The sequence below is a fragment of the Pogona vitticeps genome, chromosome 1, assembly GCF_051106095.1.
Source record: "Pogona vitticeps strain Pit_001003342236 chromosome 1, PviZW2.1, whole genome shotgun sequence".
Classification (NCBI taxonomy): domain Eukaryota; kingdom Metazoa; phylum Chordata; class Lepidosauria; order Squamata; family Agamidae; genus Pogona; species Pogona vitticeps.
In genome coordinates, this window is record NC_135783.1 from 241,966,177 (window position 1) to 241,990,709 (window position 24,533).

General features: G+C 44.1%; 2 protein-coding genes across 2 annotated transcripts in view; both read left to right on the forward strand.

Annotated features, from left to right (window-relative positions):
* Positions 1-24,533, forward strand: part of LOC144585996 (uncharacterized) — a 338,930-nt gene that overhangs the window by 18,300 nt on the left and 296,097 nt on the right. The window lies entirely within an intron of this gene.
* LOC110078223 (A-kinase anchor protein 4-like) lies at positions 893-4,702 on the forward strand. Its single transcript, XM_078383447.1, has one exon. It carries the CDS (start codon positions 1,478-1,480, stop codon positions 3,083-3,085), a length of 1,608 nt encoding a protein of 535 aa, XP_078239573.1. The 5' UTR covers positions 893-1,477; the 3' UTR covers positions 3,086-4,702.

Genomic DNA, 24,533 nt, shown 5'->3' on the forward strand with positions numbered 1-24,533 from the left:
TTTTGCTGGATTAGAATCATGTTTTGTGTCAACAGACACTGACCACCTTCCCTGCCCACTCCTCGCACCACTTTGGTTCCATTGTTAACCAGCACTGGCCTTCTCTCACATGGGTAAACCTGCCCCATCAAGGAAACACTGTTTTGCTGCACCCATCATCTCCTCAACAATTTCATTAGCAAACTGAACAAGATGTTCTTCACTCAGACATTTTATCTCTGCGACATGGGAAGAACAATATTGACATACCTTGCAGTGGCATTCTAAGGACAATAGCTAGGTCAAGTCCCTGAAACATTATTAACCACTCTCTGAAGTACTATATACATGCTTGAGAGGTGGGGAGGGTTTACACCCTATGTAATTATGTTCCTGGACATGGTAAACAAATTATGTGGCTGAAAACAACCTAGCTGATTTATCTATATAATGGCACCATTGTGGGAAGATGAGGGCAAATTAAATGCTTAAGCAAATATTTTTTTTCAGTGAGTGCCAGAAAAGAAAGCATATTTCAACACTTTGAAAAATGAGTAGAGAAAACATGGTGAATAGCTTTGGTTCAGCACTTCCCTTAACTTGGTGTAGCTTCCTTCTAAATTGGCACAGGCCAGACTGACTAGTATATCTTTGAGAGCCTGTTTGAGACTTGGAATGTCTCTTGATTTTGCCTGGAGTGATTTGGCCCTCTCTGAATCAATGTGTCAGCCTGCCAATGACTTACACTGAAAAACCAATATGGCATGTGACCTCAATGATAAACTTTCTTCTCCTTCCTGACAAAGATGTTCTTGTGGAGCTTCTCCTTCTCACAAAGTATACCAAGTTACCCCACATCTGCTGAGTAATACTAGGTAATTCTGAATGCATCTCCACCCAAGCTTTGTTCTGCCTTTTAATGGTTGTCTCTTACCTGCTGCCAGGTGTTCCCATACTCGTGAACCTGATAATACAAAGAGTGTCCCTTAAACCTTTCCAATATTTATTACAGGTGGAGGAGAAAGAGCATCATTGCAAAGCTATCTTTCTTACTGTAACATTGGCAGCTCACCGGTTGGTGAGTGATTCTGCTGCTTTGTGATGTCATTGGTGCTACCTGTCCACACAGGTGAAAATGTCCTTTGCTGGCAGAAAAGCATGGAAAGCTAAGTGAAGCAACATCTTCAGTCTGGCAGGGTCACCTAGACTGTTCAGCTGGAAAAGAAAAAAAATATCCCTTAGCCATCAGTACAGCAGGGAGGGCACAGCACTCTCTTACTAAAGCACAGGTGCCTCAATTGCTGGTTGGTAGGGGATACTGATGCTTTGTGAAGTCACACGGCTATGTGCCCACTTAAGTAAGAACACTGCTTGCAGGAAGAAAGAGCATGGAAAACTAGGAGGTGACAACATCCCAAGTCTGTCTGGGTCATCCAAGCCTCTCGGCTGAAAGAACACTGTACAGCTCTTGATACATTTCTGCTTTTAACCAGCAGGAATGGCTCAGGAAATCGACTGGCTCAACAGCCAGGCTGGTATGTGCAAAATAAATTTCTACCAGCCTGACCAACTGAAAGATCAACGGAAGGTGGTTTGTTTTGTTGATGTGGCCAATTTGAACCTAAAGGACAGATTTGGAGATGTTAATGCTGCTGCCAGCAGGAATGTCTCGGACCCTGGCCCTGACCCTGACTTGGTGAATCTGGAGGAGAAGGAAGTCATTGTGATCAAGGATGATGAGCAAAGTGGTCACATGAATACAGAGGGAGCCGTGTGCCTTCTAAAGCAAGGGACCTCTAAAGATGCCAATGTGGTCAGCTGGCTCAGTAATGACCTTCAGAAGTACGCCATCGGATTCCAGCATGCACTGACCCCTTCAGGAACACCTCACAAAGTTAACGTGTTCGACAAGATGTCCTGCAACAACAACAACACTGCTCCCAGCAGTTCTGGTAGTGAAAGAGGACCCTCCGATGACATTGCTTACTATGCCAACAAGCTTTGTTCCTTAGTTCTTGACATGACACAGAAGGAGATCAAAGAGAAATGGGAAAGTTCAGGGAAGTATACACGCCACACTATTAGTCCACACAGTTCAGGGAACAAATCTACCACAACTGAGGATGCGGAAGTCAGGAAGCCACCACCAGAAAGGTCCGTCAGGATTGATGACTCCTGTCCATACGAAAGGAGTTGCCCAAATGGTTTCAAGATGAACGAAACAACATACTCGGACAAAGAGAGAAAACATGAAGACGCCACTTCTGTAAGCAAAGGGATGATGATCTATGCCAACCAAGTGGCTTCCGACATGATGCTCTCATTCTTGAAGACCCTGAAGGTCCAGAAAGGTAGGCGCCCTCCCCCAGCATGTGTTGTTTTAAAAGAGGTACTTGTGAGGCATGCCAAAGAAATTGTCTCGGACCTCATAGACTCCTCTATGAAAAATCTACACAACGTGACAGGGGCCCTCATGACAGACTCTGATTTTGTATACGGCCTGAAGAAGAATCTTTACAATGTGGGAACCCAAAAAACAGCAGAGATTTTGGATGCAATGGTGAAACGCTTGTTCAGGCTCCTTGCAGGGGATGAAAGGCACATGAGAGCTCAAAGCCTGGCGTTTACATCCTATAATACAGGGTCCCAGTCAGGCCAAAGAATGCAGGGCATGCAGTTTGCTTCCTTGAAAAGAGAGTCCCAGAGTCATGGTCAGGAGAAGGACAGAGGAGGTGGGCCAGCTCAGCCTATTCCAACGGGAAGCCGAAGGTCAGATAAGAAAGGGTCATTGGAGATGTATGCAAAAGACCTTCTCGTAACAGTATTAACACAGATACAGCAGCACCTGATAGAAAAAAACAGGGACTCTGGACACCGTGACTCCAGTAACACCTCTTCATTTGGCTATGTTCACCGTGACACCATTCATGACAGGCCTGGTGAGAGTCATAGTCCAAAATACTCCTCAAGGCAATATGAAGGAAGAGCGGAAGTGCCTGACAGCTTGAAAGATAAAGGCAACCTAATACTGTCCATGGTCCAGAAGATCCTCCAGGAGGCTGGTTTACATCTAGATGACAACTGTGGTGACAGGAACAGACGGTAGAAGCAGGTGGTTTGAGAGGCGAAACACCATTCTGAAGCAGACCCACCAGAGTGCCTGAAGTATATTACAGTATGGAGCAGATGGACAAGCACATGTATGGACCAATTGGTGGTATTTGTGATGAAGACTATCTCTTTATTCTTAACTAAAGGCATTTGCTCTGGTTTTAGCTAATTAGATACCATCATCACAGACCCCCTGCAAACGCTAGTGGCAAGAACTCAAACCAGTTGATAGAATGGTATCTGGGCGAGATCACCAGTTAAAAGAACACATTAAAAAGTAAGAAGAGGAGAGAGGCTATGTTCTTAATTGCTTCATCTAAGCTTAGCTAACAGCTAACTAAAATGATCAGCCAGATCTTTATTGTGCCAATGGAGCAATAGTAACTTATTCTGGCAGTTATAGAAGGCATAGCCATGTTAGTCTGTCCAAGCATTCTAGTGGGTAGGGCAGCAAGGTGGGATTGTATGCAACCCGTACTCATTTGAAGTATTAGCAATTTAATCTTGCTAGTCATGTCTTTCTACCTTTTCTTCTATTATTTATTTATTTTTAATCTCATTTAAAATATTTCTATGCTACCTTTCTTCCCCATAGGATCCAAGGTGGCTTATGTTACTAAAACAGTATTTAAAAGCTCTGTGGTAGTCATTCCCAAACTTGGGGCCCCACATGTTCTTGGACTACAATTCCCTGAAATCCTGGCCAGCAGAGCTAGTGATGAAGGCTTCTGGGAACTGTAGTCCAAGAACATCTGTAGACCCAAGGTTGGGAACCACTACTCAAGGGTGATCACAGCAGGGTAACAAAATGTGTTTTGTTAAATATGCCAGAACTGCTTTATGAAACCCCAACAGGTTATTGCTTGTTTTGCATTAAAGTTTCAGATATCAGCCTACAGATTCCCAAAACTCTGAACACAGAACTGAACAGTTTAATGTTTTAAGAACTGTAAGAGGAACCTCATGCAGCCTGTCTCTGTCTCTGTTTCCATTTCTCGTCTCTTCTCTTCTTGTGGTACCCTTATTACTCTTTCAGTAATTGCTTCATCTATTTTTTTTTTGCTTGCATCCCAGCTTTATAATTTTTATTTAACAAATATTTATCTCCCCAAAGTGTTTATAAGGAATTTGACCAGCTCACTGGTTCTACTCCAGTTCCTTTTAAACATATAGCAATTCTACAGGACAGGTTTGGTTGTGGAGACCAACCCCAAGATCACCCACTAAACTTCATGAAGTTTCCCAGTCTTTGTCTACATCTCTAACCGCTACTTCACATTTGTTCTTCCCTGTGGCAGCTCCATTTTGATTCTACCATTGGCCTTATTTTGTTGCCTTGAGGCACAACAGGAAATGGAGCCTTATCCTCAAAGCTCTCCAAGTGAATCCCAAGGTAGCAAAATTCCACAAAATCCTCTTCCTGGGAGTAAAAACCGAATAACAGTAAATCAAATAGCTATTTGCCACCCTTCCTGGGAAGCCAAATCAGATACTTGAGGCAGCTATTGGTATCCACCAAATAGCAGGGCTGGCCCCAGCCATCAGCCACATTGAATATATATGTTTCCTCCTACTTCTCTCACAATCATTCTTCTCTCTGGCTCTTCCCCATTCATCCACAACCATCTTCCAATCTAACACAGAAACCACTCAAACAGAACTCCATGCAGAATAATTGCCTATGGTCCCAAAAAAACCTTGCTTGCTTGCTAACCAGAAGGCTTCCATAAAGTTTGATGATGCAGGCTGGTATCCAGTCCCTTGGCAAGGCTTCTCATCCTTTATCAAAGACAACCAAGAGAGACAAGGTGCTGTATTTTTGTGTGTATACGACACCCCCATGTATAAGATGCCCCCCTTTTCTAACCCAAAATTTCTGTCTTCTCAAGAAAGTGGAAGGGGAACGCAGGGATCAGAGCTCTTTGATTCCTCCTTTCTCCCTCTACTTTCTTGCAAAAAGTGGAGGGGGAAAGGAGAAATCAAAGCACTTTGTTTAGTCCTGCTTTTCCCCTCCACTTCCTTGCAAGAAAAGTGCTTTCCCCCTCCAGTTTCTTCGCAAAAAGTGGAAGAGGAAAGCAAGAATCATCAATGCTTTGATTTCTCCTTTTCCTCTCTACTTTTTGTGAAGAAAGTGGAAGGGGAAAGCACTTTCCTCGCAGAAAAGTGGAGGGTAAAAGCAGGAATCAAAGCGCTTTGATGATTTCTGCTTCCCCCCCTCCACTTTCTTCCATAGAAAGTGTAGGGGCAAAGCACTTCCTTTGCAAGGAAGTGGAGGGGGAAAGCAGGAATCAAAATGCTTTGATACCTCTTCCCTCCTTACTTCCGTGTATAAGACGACCCTCAATTTTTAATCTAAATATTATAGACAAAAGTATCATCTTATACACAGAAAAAATACAGTAATTCACAGGGGAACTTTTCCTGTTAGCAAATTCATAACCAGAGAAAGTGGAGCATGGCACAATTATGTCTGTCATAAAAGCTGTCAAAGAAGTGGCCATTCTAACTGTCATCCTTAGTCCTTGCCCCCAAATGTTCTTGCAGGCAAGTTATATAAGCTGAAGTCCTACTGCTTTGAATCAGGGGAGATTTGGTCAGTCAAGTTGGAAAGTTCCATTGATTCAGTTGGTCTGCTCTAGGTGTGACGTTAAACTAAGCAACACATTTCAGCCATAGGAATAAAACAACTGGACAGAATTTAGAGATCTAATCTGGGGCATGTGTGTGTATGTGTGTGACAACATGTGATCCTATAACTGTTAGACTGCACCGCCCTTCAACCTTAGCCACTGTTGCCAAGGATGTAGAATGGTGGAATTTTAAGCAACATCTGGAAATCCATGCTTGACCCACTCTTCATCTATTCTACATACACATGCATGCCTTTCAATGGCCATGTTTTGTGGAACCCCCTAGAACAGTGATGGCAAACCTTTTTGAGCCCAAGTGCCCAAACTGGGGGGGGGGGACCCAGCAGGCAGAAGCAGAAGTGGTGGCAGAAGGTGGAATCCCAGGCACAGAGGTGCCTCCAGACCCCACTCTGGATCTGCCTCCAGTCATGCCCAACCCCACCACTGTGTATAGCTCGGTCAAGCCCGCCACTGCCACCACCAGCTGCTCCAGATCCTGGCCCACCATCTCATGGCACTAGCACCGCAGCTGCAGCCTCCTCCTCAGGTTTGGCTGCTAGTGGTAGCGATCCAGCAACTTATAGGCTTGCATGCCCACAAAGAGGATTCTGCATGCCAGCTGCGGCATGCATGCCATAGGTTCTCCATCACTGCCCTAAAACATATAAGCACATGACCAGCATGTGTACAGAGCTAACTGGGATCAAAAGCATCTGTGACTTCCTCTGTGTGGAGTTGGGGCAATTAGCCCACATCATAGCTCAATGGCAGAACACACGTTTTCCATGCAGAAAGTCTCAAGTTTACTTCCACACTGACATGTCCATTGAGAAGGCTACTTGAATAACAGGCAATAAGAAAAGACTCAGCTCTCCTTTAAACCCTGTAAATTTACTCTTAGAAGGTAGGTAGTATTTGGAATGAGACATAACCTTGTCCACATCTGGGACTCTCTGTTGTTTCAGTCATATGCTACTGCGAATTCCTCAGCACCATCGTGCCTTTAAGGAAGAAGGGCAGTTTTAAAAATATTTGACTAGTTTTAACAATACTGTAATACAGTCTGGGATAATAGAAAGCCGAGTCCATTCTGACTTCCTGTCTGAAACATCAGAACATGGAAATATGTCATTAAAAATTCATTTATTCTCCCTAATTTGTTCTTTTTTTACAAAATAAATTTAAAATTTGATATTTTAATCATTAAACATCAGTGACACTGATTTTTCTGTAGCGTCAACTTAATGTTCCATTTTATTTTGATTAATTATTTCAAGAAATTAATTTTATTGGGGATGCGGGCTATTTTTAGCAGTTTCAAACAATTTTCAGATATAGCTATTAACAGGTTCTATTATCAATGCTACAGATTAATTGCGTAATTTCTCTTAAAGTTTTGACCCTGACAAATCAATTTCCTTTAACAGATGGACACTGAAACATTTGGGCCAAATGACCTGTAGAACATATCTGCATATCCCCTCTTCTGTACAATTGCTAAAACCAGATACAGCCAAGAAGCCAACCCGCTTTTCCTCCATCTGATGACTTTACTTAATGTGAGGCTAAGCTTGATAAAAATAAAACCTTGAAGCAGAAGGTTCGCTTTAGTGCAAAATGGTTGAGCCACCACCAAAACCCAGGGCAGTTCTAAATACAGAGGAGGACACTGCTCACTAGGATTTCTAAGGATTAGAATAGTGAATATTCTGGGCATTCCACTTCTACCCCAGCAACAAAGCAATGAGAAATTAAGGATCATTCCACATGTGACAAGGGAGACTTACAAGGGGATCTGAATCCTTCCCTCCTCTCTAACTTCAAAACTGATGCGAAGGGCTTCTGATTTTGTTCAGAACAGCAGCACTGAGGAAAAAGAGGTTGCCACACTGTTGCATTTGATGCTGGTTTCTAGACCTAAATTGCCCCTTTCCTCACTGTTTTCTTTGCAATTTATGAAGGAATAGATGATGTGTGCGCCCATGACCAGCGCCACTTCTGTGTCCGGCCTCATCCACCTCTGACATGTAGTTCCAGATGCTTCACACACACATGCCAGGAATATGGCCCTCAGCAGAGCAGGTTCCTCACTCCTGCTTTAAAAAAAATCCATGACAGGATTTTGTGTTTAATAAACAGACAAAGGAGGTAAGTTGGGATGACTGGTTGATTCCCTTAGTCTTTTGTCAATGGTTGTAGTAATCACCCAGGGATCCACCACTTCAGGAGATCCAGATTTATTTACAGTATTTATTTATTTATTTATTTTAACCCAACCTGGATTTTGGCTGGAAGGAAGGGAGCCCAAAGGCCATTAACCCAATATTCTCCCAGGTGCCTTTTGTGCTTAAAGGGGGATGAATTGCCTTCTAAAGGAGCGGTGGGGCAGGTTGGAGCAAGAAGCAGCCTCTCCCTGGCACCCTGCCCATCCCCAAAGGGCCAGTGAGTCAGAGAGGAAGGCGTAAGCAAGAAGCTCGAAGAGGTGGTGCCCAAGCAAAGCTGCCCAGAGAGGCTCCCCGACCCAAATATAGATGAAGTAAGCCAGCTATTTTCTTCTTCCAGGGAAAATTGAGTAGGTAAGAGAGAAAAAATGCTTTCAAGTGTATTCATCTAGAACAAGGCCTGGCGGCTAGAGATTCCAGCACTGTGAGCTGGGCCTTGAGACATGAGTGACACACCAAACATAACAAAAGAAAAGAAAACAAAATCCCAGACATGTATATTCACACAGCAAAATACTAAGAAGTGCATGCACGCATGTGCATGCCAGTACAACTTGGTGCAGAAGTGCAAAAGGTTTATCTTTCTGGGTCCATCCATGATCCAATCAATCAGTCTGATGTTCTGTTTCCCAAATTCACAGACTAGAAGGATTACTTTTCGGCACTACAGCTCCCAGAATCCCCCAACTGGAGGAGTTCAGGGATATAAATTCCCCAAAGAACCCATTTTTCCACACTCTGCCTAAAAAGGGGCAATCAGAAGTGTTCTTGTGCGCATTATGCCTGCAGTCACACCAAGTGTCAAGTGAGCCCATCTGTACACAAACCTGCCAAAATGCATAAGTGCAAGTGCATGAGAACACATGAGTGCACGACAGTGCATATAAGAGGCAAATCCCATACATTCTCATCTGCTCACATCTGTTCAGGGTCCATCTGTTTTTCCTGTTTCTGTCCAGCCACACCTTAGCCATGGATGAGCACAGGACCAGTGCCTGAGCCATGATGAGATTCACAGGGTTTTCCGCACCACAAAGAGATACTCAGATTTGGAGACACCATCACTGTTCCACTTATAATTTGATCCAAGTTTGCTGAACAATGGTACAGGAATACATTCCGAAGTGCAGCCTCCCCACCATAGTCAACCCAGCCTCCATAAGGAGAGCTCAAAAATGCAGGCAGCTAAATCAGTCCAGATCAACAAAGGAGGAAGTGTTTTGTAAAGTTAATAGCTCTTAATTGCCCATCCAAGACCAAACCAATTAAAATACTTTGCATTACAGCTTGGATAGTTTGCAATAATATACCGTCCAGGGGAAAATTCATTTGTTTCCTAGCTATAGTGAGGATTGCTGTTAAAAGTCAGAGGAAATGGGAAGTGGGGGTGGGTGATAATTCCATAGTGCCAGCTACTCAGAAAGATCCAGGCTCGCAGATGGCTCCAGTTAGCCCTGGCCCCACTAGCCCACTTATGTTGAACCAAGAGCAATAGGGACAGGTGTATGGAAGCACTCACAGGTTTGTGCATGCAAAAGAATGCCCACAGCACTGAATATCAAATGCTACTCCAAGACATGTTTCAATTAGATTGCCCAGACATCAACCAAAATTATGTTCTACATTTTTGTCAAGAAGGAAGGCTTGTGACTTTCAGACCACCACAACCTATTCTCTTATGGTTCCGACTCCAGACCACGGAAACCTTATTTATTATTATTTTTTCTTGCAGATTCCCACACCTATGACCTGAGGCACTCTCTGGGTCTAGGAAGAATTCCTCATTTAAGATGCTAGTGAAACCACCATCTCCTTCTGAGCTGTCAGAACTAACCGTGACTTTGACTTATGTGTATCTATTACAGATGGCTTAGAGGGCCTCTGTCTCCGGGCTTTTTGTGAACGCCTCCTTACCTGCTTTTAAAAGGCTGTGGGTGGAGATGATTTCACAAAAGTGTGAGTCAATTGGGTGGGAGGGCATTGTGGATTGCACGAAGCTGCAAGTGTACCAAACCAAACTGGGGTCGGTGACAAGCCGAGGTCAATGGGCACATTTTTGGAATGTACTGCCTGCAGGTAGCTGGGGTAAGGAAAGTAAGTGTATATAAACCCACCCTTTTTCTCTGAGTTTCATAGCAGTTCAGCACTGACTACAAAGTTGGTCTGCCTTCACTAAAGCAGGGACATGCAGTGACAGCCTGTCCTGCCCATGCACACAGAGAGATGCCCAACCCAGCCTGTGCCCTTTCAATAACACTCTGGCCTGGGGCTTCTTCAGGTCTGTGATGGGATTTATGCATTTCTGGCCCTCCATGGACCTTCCTGTAAATGAGGAAAAAGCAAAGAGCTATGATCTGGAGTGAGGAGGGGACAACCTTCATTTTTGCAAACATGGTAGACGGGAGGATTTTACTTCTGCTTGTAGGAACTTTTCTAGTATTGATGCAAAACCCAGCAAGCAGTGATATCTGCATCACCACAAAGAAAGGGGGGGAAGCAGGTGTGGGGGAAGGAAAAAGGACCCTAATTCTGACCTATTCCAGTCAAAGCCTGTAAAAGAGGAGGATAAAGAATTCATCCAGTTACCCCTCCTCCAAGCAGTAGCTTGTTTTTGGAAACTACCTAAGTTAGCTAAGAAGGGAAAGAGTGAATACTGGAATGTGAATGTGAATGCAAGCTAGAAGTGACAACAAAACCCTTTCAATTGCCCACCATCTACACAAAATGGTGGGTGCGGTAGCTGCAAGGGGCTATATAGCATGCTAATCCTTGATTATTAAGATAGCTGGTGTTTCTTCAGCTATAGTCAGACGTGCATTTGGAACAACTGTGTTTAGACTACAGCTCCCAGAATTCCATGTCCAACATGGCCATTGGCGGAAGATCCTGGGACCTGTTTTCTAAGCACTGATTGAGAATGCTTAGGTTGATGAGTGATTCCAGTTGTTGTCAGGCTTCATGAAGTGTAGCCCACTTCTTTAGATGCATAGGAATGGGTTGCAGTCCACACAAAGGTTTGAGGTGCCACAAGACTTGTTGTTTTTCCTACAACAGACTAGAGTGTTCCCCCCCCCGGATATTCTTAGGGGGTGTTGTTCCCACCTTTATCCCGAACAGCAATAGGGGACCTCTGAATTTGTAATATTTTATTCTTTAAACTGCATCCCACACCTCCTTTCATAGTGTTGTTCATAATCTAGATCCCAAACAGTGGAATTCTCTTCATTCCTCTGTCTCTGCAATTGTGTACCCAGTTCAGCAGAGGGCACTCTCACTCCAGCGTGCTCTCTCAACACCTGTTGGCCAGATGTTGTCTCAACGGAGCAAACTCCTGAGGATTAATGATTGCCCTTTTCGATGACGATGTTTGCCATACATCATATCCATCCCTCTGCACTTGTTCTCCACCCTTGTCGGTGCCAAGATATCCCGCGTGTGCAAAACTTTGCAGTTTGTCTATTCAAACATTATGTCCTCACTAGGCACAATGGCCATTCCCATCTCTAGGTAATCATCTAGCCAGGCACCATACTGCAATCATAGAAAACAAAGATCTCCCTCTCATCCATTGATAAGTGATTAAAATAGAAGCAGCATTGCCAAAGCTAGGACTTCCCAGTCGAGTTCTATATGGATACCAATACCTTGGTTTTCTTCATTGATCATGTGCATGTTTCCCAAAGAGCAAGCCAAGAGAATTGCAACTGTGCCAGGTATTGTAGAAAGACCATTACAGCTGATGCCCATTTCTCTGTTTCTTTTAAAAACAGGGCTTGGAAAAATTACTTCTTGGATTACAATGTCCAGAATCCCCAAGTCCACATAGCCAATCGCTGGCCATGCTGGTCATGGAATTCTGGGGATTCTGAAAATTCTAGGAAGTCATCTTCCCCAAGCCCAGGATTATGCATTTATTCAACTTTTTGTTGTTGTTGTTGGCCAGTGTCTCCTACAGAAAAGAAATGGAAATCCACAGCTATAGCCATCACAGTTGCAGCTGATAACTTCTGTAATGTTGAGCATTGTGAATGGATGGATGGATGGATGGATGGATGGATGGATGGATGGATGGATGGATGGATGGATGGATGGATGGACGGATGGATGGGGAGACAGGGAGGTAAACAGGCAGGCAGATAGATATTCACAACATCATTATCAGTGTTGCAGCACAGAAGTAAAAACAAGATGGTATTGTATGTAAAGAGATTGGAAGTGAGCAAGGAGCTATTTCTAAGTAGCCCAAGTCGATCATTTTAAATATATATGATGAATGTGGAAACTCCATGTCCAGAAAGCTCTTGTCTTGTCCTGTTTCTCTTGTCCTTCTTGGTTTCCCCTCCTGAGCCTCCTAGTTTGGGTCAAAACGTCTCCCTTCCTCAAATGCCATGCTCCCCTGGTTCTGCAGGTTCTTACCTTTTACTGAACACATCACAAACACCAAAAGGTCTTAAACAGGGGTGTAAAGAAATGCTTCTGTGATCAGTCTTTTCTTTTGAGCGGGGCTGCTGCGGAGTTCTATCCATAGCTAGCCAGAGTACAAATCTCTGAGCTCAGCAGGGATGTTTCTCAGCTAGAATGGACACAGTGGTACTCTGTGGTTTTTGTTATAGTTGTGTGCTAGAAATATGCAGAAGTCTGTAGCATGAAGCAAGGCTCATAATAATTGCCAGCCTGAGGAAAACAATGCTTCAGACACCTGTTGACAGAATGGCGCTGGGGGCAATACAGCAGCTGTTCAGGTGAAAGATGGGCACCCCAGTTAGCACCTCTCCTTTGAGTTTTTTGCCCCGTCTCATGCAGGATCTACCCCCCCCCCAGCTCAGAGAGATCTACCTGTATCTGTCTGCCTGCTTGGGGCAATCCTCCCATGCGCATTCCTCTGTGACAAATCAAGCAAAAGAGTAGGAGCGTAGTTGGGGGTCATGGCAGGGAGGGTGCCACATGTCATTGCTTCACACGCAGCGGCTGCTGTTTAAGCCCACTGTGTAAGGCACACTCAGTACTGGCAAATCCACACAGGCCATGGCAACTCCTGTGAGCAAAGAAACCTGTGTTTAATTGACCACAAAATGGCAGGAGAAGAAAGGGCATTCCTGCCTCAGCAGGGTCACCCGCCAGTGATTACAAGGGAAGCTGTTGCTCAAGCTGTTTTCCCTCCCACATCCCCCTCAGCTCCAACACACCCCTCCTAAACATTCATATAACTGAATCCAGATCAGATCTGAACCCATCTTCCTCAGGACAACTTTTGAAAAACTTTTTTTTTCTTTTAAAGATAGTTTTGCAGATCCATGAGAAGAACAAAGCACATGGAAGATGCTGAGTTCTACAGAATGACTGTAGAATGAGTCAAGTTGTTATTTTAAAAAATGTTGATGAATATTACTGCCATCATCCACTGCCACTGGCCAACAGGGGGCTGCTGGGAATTGGGAATCCAACAATATCTGGATGGGCAAAGATTATCCTCTTGCCTCAGATCTAAGTTTAATTTAGTTGTGTGCCAGTTTGATTCCCCACTATAATTCCCTGACAGGGGCTGGACTCAGTAATTATTTATTTATTGTACCCTAACATTCTCATTAAAAAGGACCCAACGCAGCTCACATCATTAAAAGACAATATTTCAAAGCTAAAAAACAGTAAATATCTTGTTTCAGGACAGGATTTCACCAAAAATATATATGTTGTGAAAAAAATATCACAACATTTCCTGATGCCAACACATAGAAACAGACATTCAATAATACAATCTTGCTGACTGTAGAAAAAGCCACTGAGATTTCTAGAACAATCGAAATAATAATATTGCCCCTGCCTTTTCTACTACATCTATATATATATATATGTCTTTGGTCACTTTGCCAGAGAGGTGTGTGTGTGTGTGTGTGTGTGTGTGTGTGTGTGTGTGTGTGTGTGTGTGTGTGTGTGTGTGTGTGTGTGTGTGTGTGTGTGCTGTATTCCAAGAGCTGACATGAACATTGTGTGTGTGTGTGTGTGTGCTGTATTCCAAGAGCTGACATGAACATTGAAGACAGCTTTAGAGGGTTTATCAGCTACAGCTATTTCTGAACAAGAGCAGCTTGGCTTCAGTAACCTCCTGACCGAACTACTGTGGTTTGTTTTGCATGAGGCTGCCCATGAAGACAGCTTGGAAGCTTCAGTTATTCCAGAGGTCAATGGCTCAAATCATGACTGTTTTTGCTCAGAGGCCAACATTAATGTGTTGGAAATTAACTGTGCCAGTGGCAAGTGTTAAATAACCACTGGATAGTTCATTGGTTTGAAATTTGATTCCCCACTATACTTCCCTGACGGGGGCTGGACTGAGTGATCCATAGGATCCCTTCCAGCTCTGCATTTCTAAAATAATATGTAAATGCTGTTCCTCTAATTTTTGAAAAGTTACTGATTTTATTTGAGTTGCAATTTTCATCATATACTCGTAATGCTTTGATCCTTGTATTGTTATTTATTTGTTTGTTTGTACCCTAACATTCTCATTAAAAAGGACCCAACGCAGCTCACATCATTAAAAGACAATATTTCAAAGCTAAAATCAATAAGTATACAACTATTTTAAAAGAATCAAACAAATACCACATTAAACATGATAAACAAAATCAACACCAAAAATACATTTAAAGCAACAAGGCACTGCAATCCATTTTAAAACTCTTCACAAAACCATTACGTCATTGAACTATTGATTTTAAGGCAGGAGGATTTGCTCATGAATTTTCTCTCAGTTAGTTTCAGCTTTAAGGTTGAATTTTAGCTTATTGTGCAGTTCTGTGACTCAGTCCTGGAATACGTAAAGTAGTTGCCCCTGCATGTGTCCAGAAAAAGCAGATCATGCCAATATATATGTGAGCTTTAATTGTGTAATTCAGAAGGTATGAAATTTAGAGAGGCTGAAATGCTTTAAAGATTTTTCTTGAGTAATAGGGATGCTGTGCTCCTTCCCTCCCCACTCCCTCTGTGTGAAAGAGAGGGGGGAGACAGAAAAAGTTGTGTGCAAAACGAATAAACAACAGCCAGTTTTTTTTCGTGCAGTAAAATCACACTAAAGTAGGCTCAAGGAATCAATGGGGATTTGGTACGTTAACTCCTCCATCAGTTCCATAGATTCGAACTGGCCTACAAAATTTGTCACAGTTAGAGTAGGGCCATTCGAATCAATGAAATTTATGGAGGAATTGACTCAGTAAATTCCTATTGATTCAATGGATCTATTCAAGTATGATTTAGCAACAGGATTTTGGCCAGTGTGTTGTTTATATGCATGCATGTGTGTGTGTGAGAGAGAGAATTGTTACTGTGTGACTGAAAGGCATCAAACGGAGTCAAATTGCATCCTAGGTTACTTCAGACTATAGAAAGGTCTATACTTGTTGCAGCCAAGAAATCCTACTATTTCTACCGATCATTGAAATAAAGACTGATATTCTTTTGACCTTCCCCAAAGTAGAAAGTGTGACCAGCACAGTAACACTCTGCAAGTGTTACTCTTGTACAAGCAGAATCTCCATAAAGGAAAAAACCCCTCGGCTTGCACAGCAGCAACTCTTGTGCACGTGGTCCAGTGGTCCAGCCTCCAGCTCTTGTGCATGTCATCCGGGTTTATATTCCCATTGACCACTGACGCTCACTTAGTTCTTTCTCCCAGTCTGACCCTCCTCACAGAGTCATCATTTTCTTATGCAAGGCTTCTGACCCTAGAGAGGAGGAGAGCCTCCTGCAGACTGGCGACTCCAGTTGTGCTCTGGGTCTTGGTCCAAACTGAAAAATGGTGCTGCCCACTGTGGTGAACCCATTTGGTGCAGGACGTTGAGCACACTTGATTGCTCTTTTACAGTTGAAACTAAAATCCAGCGTGGATTCTGCGCCCACATCAGAGTCACCAGCATCCAACTTAGAGAGCCACACATTGTGCTTTGAAGGAGGAAGAAGGATACAATGAAAATCAAGAATGGGTTCTTGTCAGAATGTTTAGCTGCTTAGCAGGCAGAGGTAGAAAAATGCAGTCGAACATAAACTTCACTGTTAAACAAAATGCCCCTTCCAACTTAATCTTAATTGAACTGGATTTTTTTTCACTCAGTAACAGTTACCATAATTGAATTATTAACCATTTTCTAGGCAAAGGTAAAGGTTCCCCTTGACCTTTAGTCCAGTCGTGTCTGACTCTAGGGGGCGGTGGTCATCCCCGTCTCCAAACCGTAGAGCCAGCATTTGTCCATAGACACTCTCCGTGGTCACGTGGCCAGTGCAACTAGACATGAAACGCCGTTACCTTCCCACCAAGGTGGTACCTATTTATCTACTCACAATTTTACATGCTTTCGAACTGCTAGGTCGGCAGGAGCTGGCACAAGCGACGGGAGCTCACTCCGTCGTGTGGATTCAATCTTATGACTGCTGGTCTTCTGACCTTGGTTTAACCTGCAGCACCACCATTCCACATTTTCTACTGACGTCCATATCTCTGGTTTGGCTAGGTGGCGCCATATTACACAAATTCCTAAAGAACCACTTTGGCTGTTTCACTGTTTCTTTCTGAGCCCAACAGAGGGAGATGTTATTTACCCTTAAAGCCCTCAGAGGCTCAGAACCTGAACACTCCAAGGAGGGCCTCCTATATATCGAAATCTTTTGAGAAGACCATTTCCAAGCTGCTGAGATGTGCTGTATCTGTATATAAAAGAGGGGGCCTTTTCTGGGAAGTCATGATCCTATCTTTTAGTTTGCTTTATCATATTGTATTTTTATGGTACACAGTCCTAAAATCAATCAGATTAGAAACATAATGAAAAGTAGGAAATAAATAAAATGTGCTCATCCTCAAATCAGAAGGTACCTTCTAGGTACATGTGCAATAATCTTCTGGTGCTGCATTTGACAGCATAACTGAAGCTGTCTGTAAGTGGATTCAAGATGTTTTAATTTTAATGGGGTATACTTCCAGTTGAACCTACTTAGTTCCACCTGTTCCTACATATCACTGGTTCTTAACCTTGGGTTACTCGGGAGTTTTAGACTGCAACTCCCAGAAGCCTTCACCACCAGCTGTCCTGACTGGGGTTTCTGGGAGTTGCAGTTCAAAAGCATCCAAGTAACAAAGGTTAAGAACCACTGCTACAGCCATTGAGAAAGATCTCACAAGATGCTGCTCCACACTGTTGAAATCAGCAAACCATGATGGAACAATCTTCTGATATGACTCATGAATATAACTGCCACAAAAATAAAAACCGGGGCTCATAATTTGTAAACCATTCCAGAGTGATTAGCAAATACATATCAAGTACCCACAGAGATGAGGGTGGATTTGATTAGATCTGCTTAGCTGTCACATCTAAGCCTGTTTCTCTTCTTCTTGGATCCAGTGTTTGCCTTCTGCCTACCTTTTAAGGAAGCACCATTGGGGAGAGTTGAAAGTAGGGCCCTAGATTGCATTTAAAGAGAGAGAGAAAAGAAAACAATGGACACAAGGAACTGGGCTTGGAGTGTTTAAAAAAACATGCACACACAGACAAGGGGAAAAAATGGGGGGTGGGGGATAAACCACTGGAAAGGGTTCCAAAGAAGGGGGAAGCTCCAATCAATTCAGGATGAAGCAAAATTAGAGCGAGCTGTGATTCACTGTTAGAAATGAGCTCACACACCCACCAAACTTCATCCAGGGTATTGTGGAATCATCTTCCATAAAAGCTTTCTATAGAAGATTAGATCATCATCTTTCAATGTTTTCATCTAGATCCCAGGAACTCTGCCACAGAAGAGGTTGGATTAGATCCTCTCTTAGAAGAGCCTCCTACTTTCTCTTATTTTTCAGCTGTGACCAGTGCCAGATTTGTGCATCACCTGAGTAGTAACCTACAGATTAAGGTCTCTGGTTTTGAGGAGCTTCTACATATTTTTTTTAATTAATATTCTTAGACTGATACATATTTTGAGGCAATGCCATCCATGCAATCTCTTGAACATGGCATAGCATGAGGCAGGCGCGGGGCAAAGTGCATTCTCCTAGATGTTATTAGGCTGTATTTCCCAGTACTCCTCACCACTGGCTATGCTGTCTGGAGCTGGTGCAGTTGTAATCCAATAATATCAGGGGGCAAAGGGGATCCACTTTGTCCACCCTAAACATTGAGCCTCATCATGTCTTCCTCTAACCTTAACTGTGACTTTTGCAATGCATTTGCCAGCAAACTGATGACAGGAAGCTAGAGGGTGGACTAACACAAGCTTTGCAGGATGACATTTCTGCTCCCTTGCCATCCTCAGAGCTGCCAGCCATCACCCAACTGAAACCCGGTGCTCTTCCTCAGCCAGCAGAGATGAAAGCCCTTGGCCACAGCCCTTTCCATAACAACCACCCCCCTCCTTAAGCCCTGAAATTAGAGCTTTCTGTGAGCCTGAGGGTGATGCCAGGGAGAAGACAGCACAGCGGTGTTTATATACACTGGTCTGAATGGCTCTCCCACCCTTCCCCACCCCCACTGTCTAGGTTGCAGTAATTATAGAGTGATGGCCTGCCGGAGTTTGGTTGTTTGGCGAGACATGGCATCGTTCTTGGGCATCTGGCCTCACCCAAGCAGCAGCTGGGAATGTGCCACATCATCAAACCGCAGCCTCACCTCTGCTCTCCCCAAACCAGGTGAAAGCCAATCTAATCAGGGCATATTAGCCACCAAGTCAGACTAGAATCCTGTCTCCAGCATAATCTTCCAGGAGAGGGAGGCGCAGAATAGAGTGGATGCAGTACATTCCTTTTACAAATTCTGGGTGGGCAACTGTGCAAAGGACCCATGAGTTAGTTATTAGCCATGCCCAATGGCCAGGCTAAGGCTCAGGTGCAGGGGCTAGTTAAGAAGTTGGGAACATGAACAGTCTGTGGACAGACTGAACTCACAAGCTAGGCTCCTTCTCTCTCCATTGCAAAATGTGCTTAAACCTCCTGATCCTACCTTGGATCCAGACTTCAGATAGGGTTTTTCTCTTTTCCATGCCTCTCCCACCTGCCCTGTGAGCTTTCTTACCTGTCTGAAGTCACCCTTCAACAGATATGCATAAAGATCAACTACAGCTTTACCACACCACAGGGACCATGTACTGATTCAGCCAAAAAGGTTTCGCTGTTTTTCCTTAGAGACACAACAGGTGCTGAGTTTTACTTACCTTTGTAAGTATAAATGCAGGAAGGAGTTCCCCTGGAATCGCTACCAGCAAAACTGTAATTGTTGCCACTCACACAAAGTTCACTGGGGGCACTGAACCCCCCCAATGTGATACTGGCCTCCATCACTAAGAATTCATTGAGGTCACAGACAAAACCTTTTGGGTGCTGGTCAGAAGTTTATGTCATTGTTCACCTTCCTTGGGCCCAGCATGTAACAAATCTGGCATGGGTAAATGTGTGCAGGGGGTGGAATACGTGCATGAGACACAAACAAGACAGGTCAGATGTGTTTCATCTCAAATCAGTGCCACACAACAACACCTGACCATTATGGCCATGCTCAGATTTTCAGTCACTGGGCAATACACTTGTTACATTCTTACCCAGAACTTGTGAAAATGGTATAGTTCCAGAGATGGGATGTTACAGTATCTGTTTGATGTTAGTTAGGCATCCTTCAGTCTCAAAAGACTATGGCAACGTGCTCTGTATGGAGGACTTGGAACAGTGTCTATTGTGGCTGAGGAGGTTGATTCCCTTCCACACTAAAGACAAATCCTATCTGTCCCCTGACCAGCTCCCTGATTTTGCTGCTTTTGTGACTTCCTCTTTGCCTCGGCCTGCTGGACAAGGGTCTCTTCAAATTGGGAGAGGCCATGATGCAATGCCTGCCTCCAGGCTGAATGCTCAGATGTCAGAGTTTGCCATCTGTTGAGGTCAATTTCTAAGGCCTTCAGATCCCGCTTGCAGATGTCCTTGTATCACAGCTGTGGTCTCCCTCTGGGGCGATTTCCCTGCACTAATTCTCCATACAGGAGATCCTTTGGAATCTAACCATCAGCCATTCTCACGATGTGCCCAAGGCAACATAGACATCGCTGTTTCAGTAATGTATACATGCTAAAAATTCCAGCTCGTTCTAGGACTACTCTATTTGGAACTTTTGTCCTGCCAGGTGATACCAAAATCCATTAGAGGCAACGCATATGAAAGGTGTTCAGCTTCCTCTCCTGCTGTGCACAAATGGTCCAGGACTCACTGCAGTACAGCAATGTGCTCAGGACACAGGCTCTATAGACCTGGATCTTGGTATGTGTCGTCAGCTTCTTACTGAGCCATACTCTCTTTGTGAGTCTAGAGTACATGGTGGCTGCTTTGCCAATGCGTTTATCCAGCTCGACATCTAGAGAGAGTGTGTCAGAGATCGTTGAGCCAAGGTACACAAAGTCATGAACAACTTCCAATTCTTGTGTGGAGATGGTAATAGAGGGAGGTGAGTCCACGCCTTGGCCCATGACTTGTGTTTTCTTCAGGCTGATTGTTAGTCCAAAGTCTTGGCAGGCCTTGTTGAAACAATTCATGAGTTGTTGGAGGTCTTCAGCAGAGTGGGCAACAATGGTTGCATCATCCGCAAAGAGGAAGTCCCGTATACATTTCATTAGACTTTGGTCCTTGCTCTCGGATGTCAAAGGGATCTGATGTTGAGCCATCAAAAACTACAGTGCCTTTCATTCCCTCATGAAAGGACCTGATGATGTTAAGGAGACAAGGTGGACATCTAATCTTGGGAAGTGTTTTAAAAAGGCCATCCCTGCTAACCAAATCAAAGGCCTTTGTGAGATCTATGAAGTCCACAAAGAGTGGCTGTTGTTGTTCCCTACATTTCTCCTGCAACTGTCTGAGGGAGAATACCATGTCAGTGGTGGATCTATAAGCTCGAAATCCACACTGTGATTCTGGATCGACTCTGTCTGCAAGCACCTGGAGCCTCTTCAGCACAACACGGGCAAGTAGTTTCCCTACAACGCTAAGAAGAGAGATGCCACGGTAGTTATTGCAGCCGCCCCGTCTCCTTTGTTCTTGTACAATGTGACGTTTGCATCCTTCATGTCCTGTGGTACTCCACCTTCCCTCCAGCAGACACGAAAGACTTCATACAGTCCGGTGGTGATAATCTCCTTACAGCATTTCAGCATTTTTGATGTAAAGGGGATTTAAAAAATAAATAAATCTGTATCAGTATGAAGATGCAACCCTACATAAATTTACTTGTGAGCTGACTTCATTGAAACTGGCTTGCTTCATCTGAACTATGTGAGAAGGTTTTCCAGATGATGGGTGAGCTCTCTTGAGTCTACCACTTCTGCCTCCTGGGTACTCTTTGTCCTACATGATGTTCAATAATGGCACTCTTTCCAGGAACTTTTTCTGCATTAAATTGTTTGGACAGGAAAATTATAGAAGATTATTAAATATGCACAGTAATATGCAAAGCTCACATTAAGTAGACCACATGTCCCACTTTACAGTAGACGGTTCTCTATTTGATGAGCTGCATAAGCCACATCCAGTTTAAAGGCAAAGAGCCTTTAGAGAGGAAGATCAGGAAGAGGTCCGAAAGCTGCCCATCAGAGGGAGCAATCCAGCAACAGACTGAGCAGGTGTATAAGGAAGCTTATCACAGCAATATTGAAGTATTACATTTATATGGATTGCTATTACAAAAGGTCTCCTCTGCATATCCATGGGATCAGTATACATAGTTTCACTTATCTGAAAATATTAAAAATATTTTTTAATTCAGAAAAAAACTATTTTCACATGTTTACCACAATAGGCCACTTGATGGAACCAGAGACTGTGCTATGAATATCTGTTAGTGAAGAATACACTAATAGGTGCCCTCTAGTGGCCAGTTCTGGTAATCCCTCCCTCCCTCCTCCCCTCTATATATAGAGAGAGCGTTCAATATTATCCATGGTTTTCAGTATCCACGGGTGACTTGAAACCAATCCCCAGCGGATATGGGGGTCCTAATATATTTTCAAACATACAGCTACTCATGTAAATATGCAAATTCTATGCACTTCAGTGTCCTTTTCTGGTTGGATATAAAATAAATAATAAGATTTTTCTTTTAGTGATGTATGAGGTGCTACTCTGATTCAGGGAAAATCAAGTCAGAACTGCAAGGAATCACAGCCACTCAAGTTGTCATAGGGTGCTTTCCAGCACGCACCTAACAAGGCAACAATGAAGAGTGATGGTGATGAGCAAGCTGTCCTCCAGGGAAGCTTGATTGCCATACCTGTTAACTAGTCACAAAGGGAACTTGCAATCCATGACAACATCATCACAACTAAGCCAGAAAAGAGCCATGCAGGGAGCAGCAGAAGCTACAACCGTCTTCTCCAATCTGACAGCTTCAAGGCAGGCTGGATTACAGCTCACACCATCCCTAGCTGCCAGGGCACTGGACATACTGCCTGCAGATGACTGGAAATGCAGTTCAGCAGCTGTGGTCAGAGAAGTCTGGGCTACAGTCAGGACTCAGCTATTTGAACCCAGGTCTAGAGATTTCATTTAGGCATCCCCATCTGGCATCTCTCTGGTTGTGTGAATAGAGACCATGGTTGCACTCCACTTTGTTCACAGGCAGTAGCATAAGGATCTGTGTGCCATGCATGTTGATAAGCCCCAGATCCAGCCATACCAAAGCAGCCCTGGCAGCAATCTCCCAACCTTGTCTTTGCATTCAATCCATCCCTTGGGCTGTAATTAAGCTGCAGCTGGAAAGCCCCAGCACCCAAGAATGGTGGAGCTGGGGAGGGGGGGCCGACCACAAGCAGCTGCAGGCACCCACATGAGAGCTTAGATTAGAGGGAGATGAGGCCCCGCCTGGCTCATTGATCTCCATGCTGATCAGGCAGAGGCGGTCGCTTTTAACACCCTGCCACTCCAAAGCCCTAGTTCCCATGACAATCAGTTACAAATAGTGGCTTTGTCCGTCTCACTCACATCTTTAGACAGAATTAAGGAAGCAGCAAGGTCTGGTTTTAAGACACCAGAGCTTAGCCTAGTTGCTAGAGGAGAGTGGATAACCAGGGATATCTATGCATTTGTATGGCATCCTGCTAAAGACAGTCTCCTGACTCCACACTGCCAGCTTCTTCAGGCATCATCATTCCCATATTAAATGTTGCAGTCTTCCCCAATCTTGCAGCATCCAGCTCTTCTAGACTATAGTCATCTTGCATGCTGTCTGTAGATGACGGGAATTGTAGGCAAACCTATCTGGAGGAAGTCAGGGTGGAGGAAGGCTGCTATACAGGCAGGCTAGAGGAAGATGCCTCTAACCATACATGAGAAGAAAGAAACAACAGTATGCCAAATGCTTACACAAATCTATTGTCTGATAAGTGCTGTCAGGTTGCAATCACAGGGGCCTTACAGGGTTTTCAAGATATGTGGGGTGACTAAGGAGTGGGTTTACCAGTGCCACTCCCTCTCCTGCCCCCATGATCTTCCATAGCTGGGCGAGGATTGGAACCCAGATCTCCTGAGTGCTAGGATGATGCTCTACAGCTCACTGGCTTGCTCACAGAAAGCCTTGCCACACTTTGTTTGGCAAAAACTACATAGAGGAAGACAAGTGAAGGAGATTCTACCAAGTCAAAGCTGTGAAAACGTGGAGGCTGAAGGAACTCAGAAAGCTTTTCCGCACACTATGAATATAGCAGCTTTCCCAGTACAGCCTGAGCACTGGGAAGAAGAAAAGCCTGCCTTCTTGAAGCAGAAGTGGATATAAAAGAACTGGAGTTGGGTTGGGGGGTGGGAGAGGGGAGAAGGGCCTTGCCCAGTTCAGCTTCAAGGGCATCCATAGGAATTTGGGGCAGGGGAGCTGTATAATGGTGCCGTAGATTCATGTGCATAAGGCATGCCACTCCAGCCTGGTGTGTCTGCCTGCGAACATCAAAGTAATAAGTAAATAATTGTACATCAAAGTAATAAATAAGCTTCCAGGGGAGTCAAATTGACATCCATAGCCAGTTTTGTTCGTCTTGCAACCATTTGCTTCTCTTGCGATGGCCCATCTTGCTTGTGTTTCCTACCAAACTGAGTATGTCTGCAGCTGGGCGTTTCCAATGTGATGCATCGCTAGTGGCCCCTGGGGAAATGCCTCTTTGATTGATGTTCTAAGTAGGGAATAAATACCAAAAGCCTTACACTCTCTCTCTCTCTCTCTCTCTCTCTCACACACACACACACACACACACACACACACATTGACAATCGCTCCCTGCGTCCCTCCAGGAGATGCAGTGCTCTCTACTGAAGGGAAAGTCCCCACATACTAAAATATTTGCTGATCCGTGCTGGAACTTTCCTGAAACTGAAAGGAATTTGAGTTTAGGAAACTGGGGCTCACAGAAGTTCAGGTTCTTCTACATGGGGAATCCATGGAAGACTTTCCAAAACATAAATATATATTTAAAATATTAACTGAATCTCTCTACAAATTATGATCTCACACACACACACACACACACACACACACACACACACACACACACACACACACACACACACACACACACACACACACACACACACACACACACA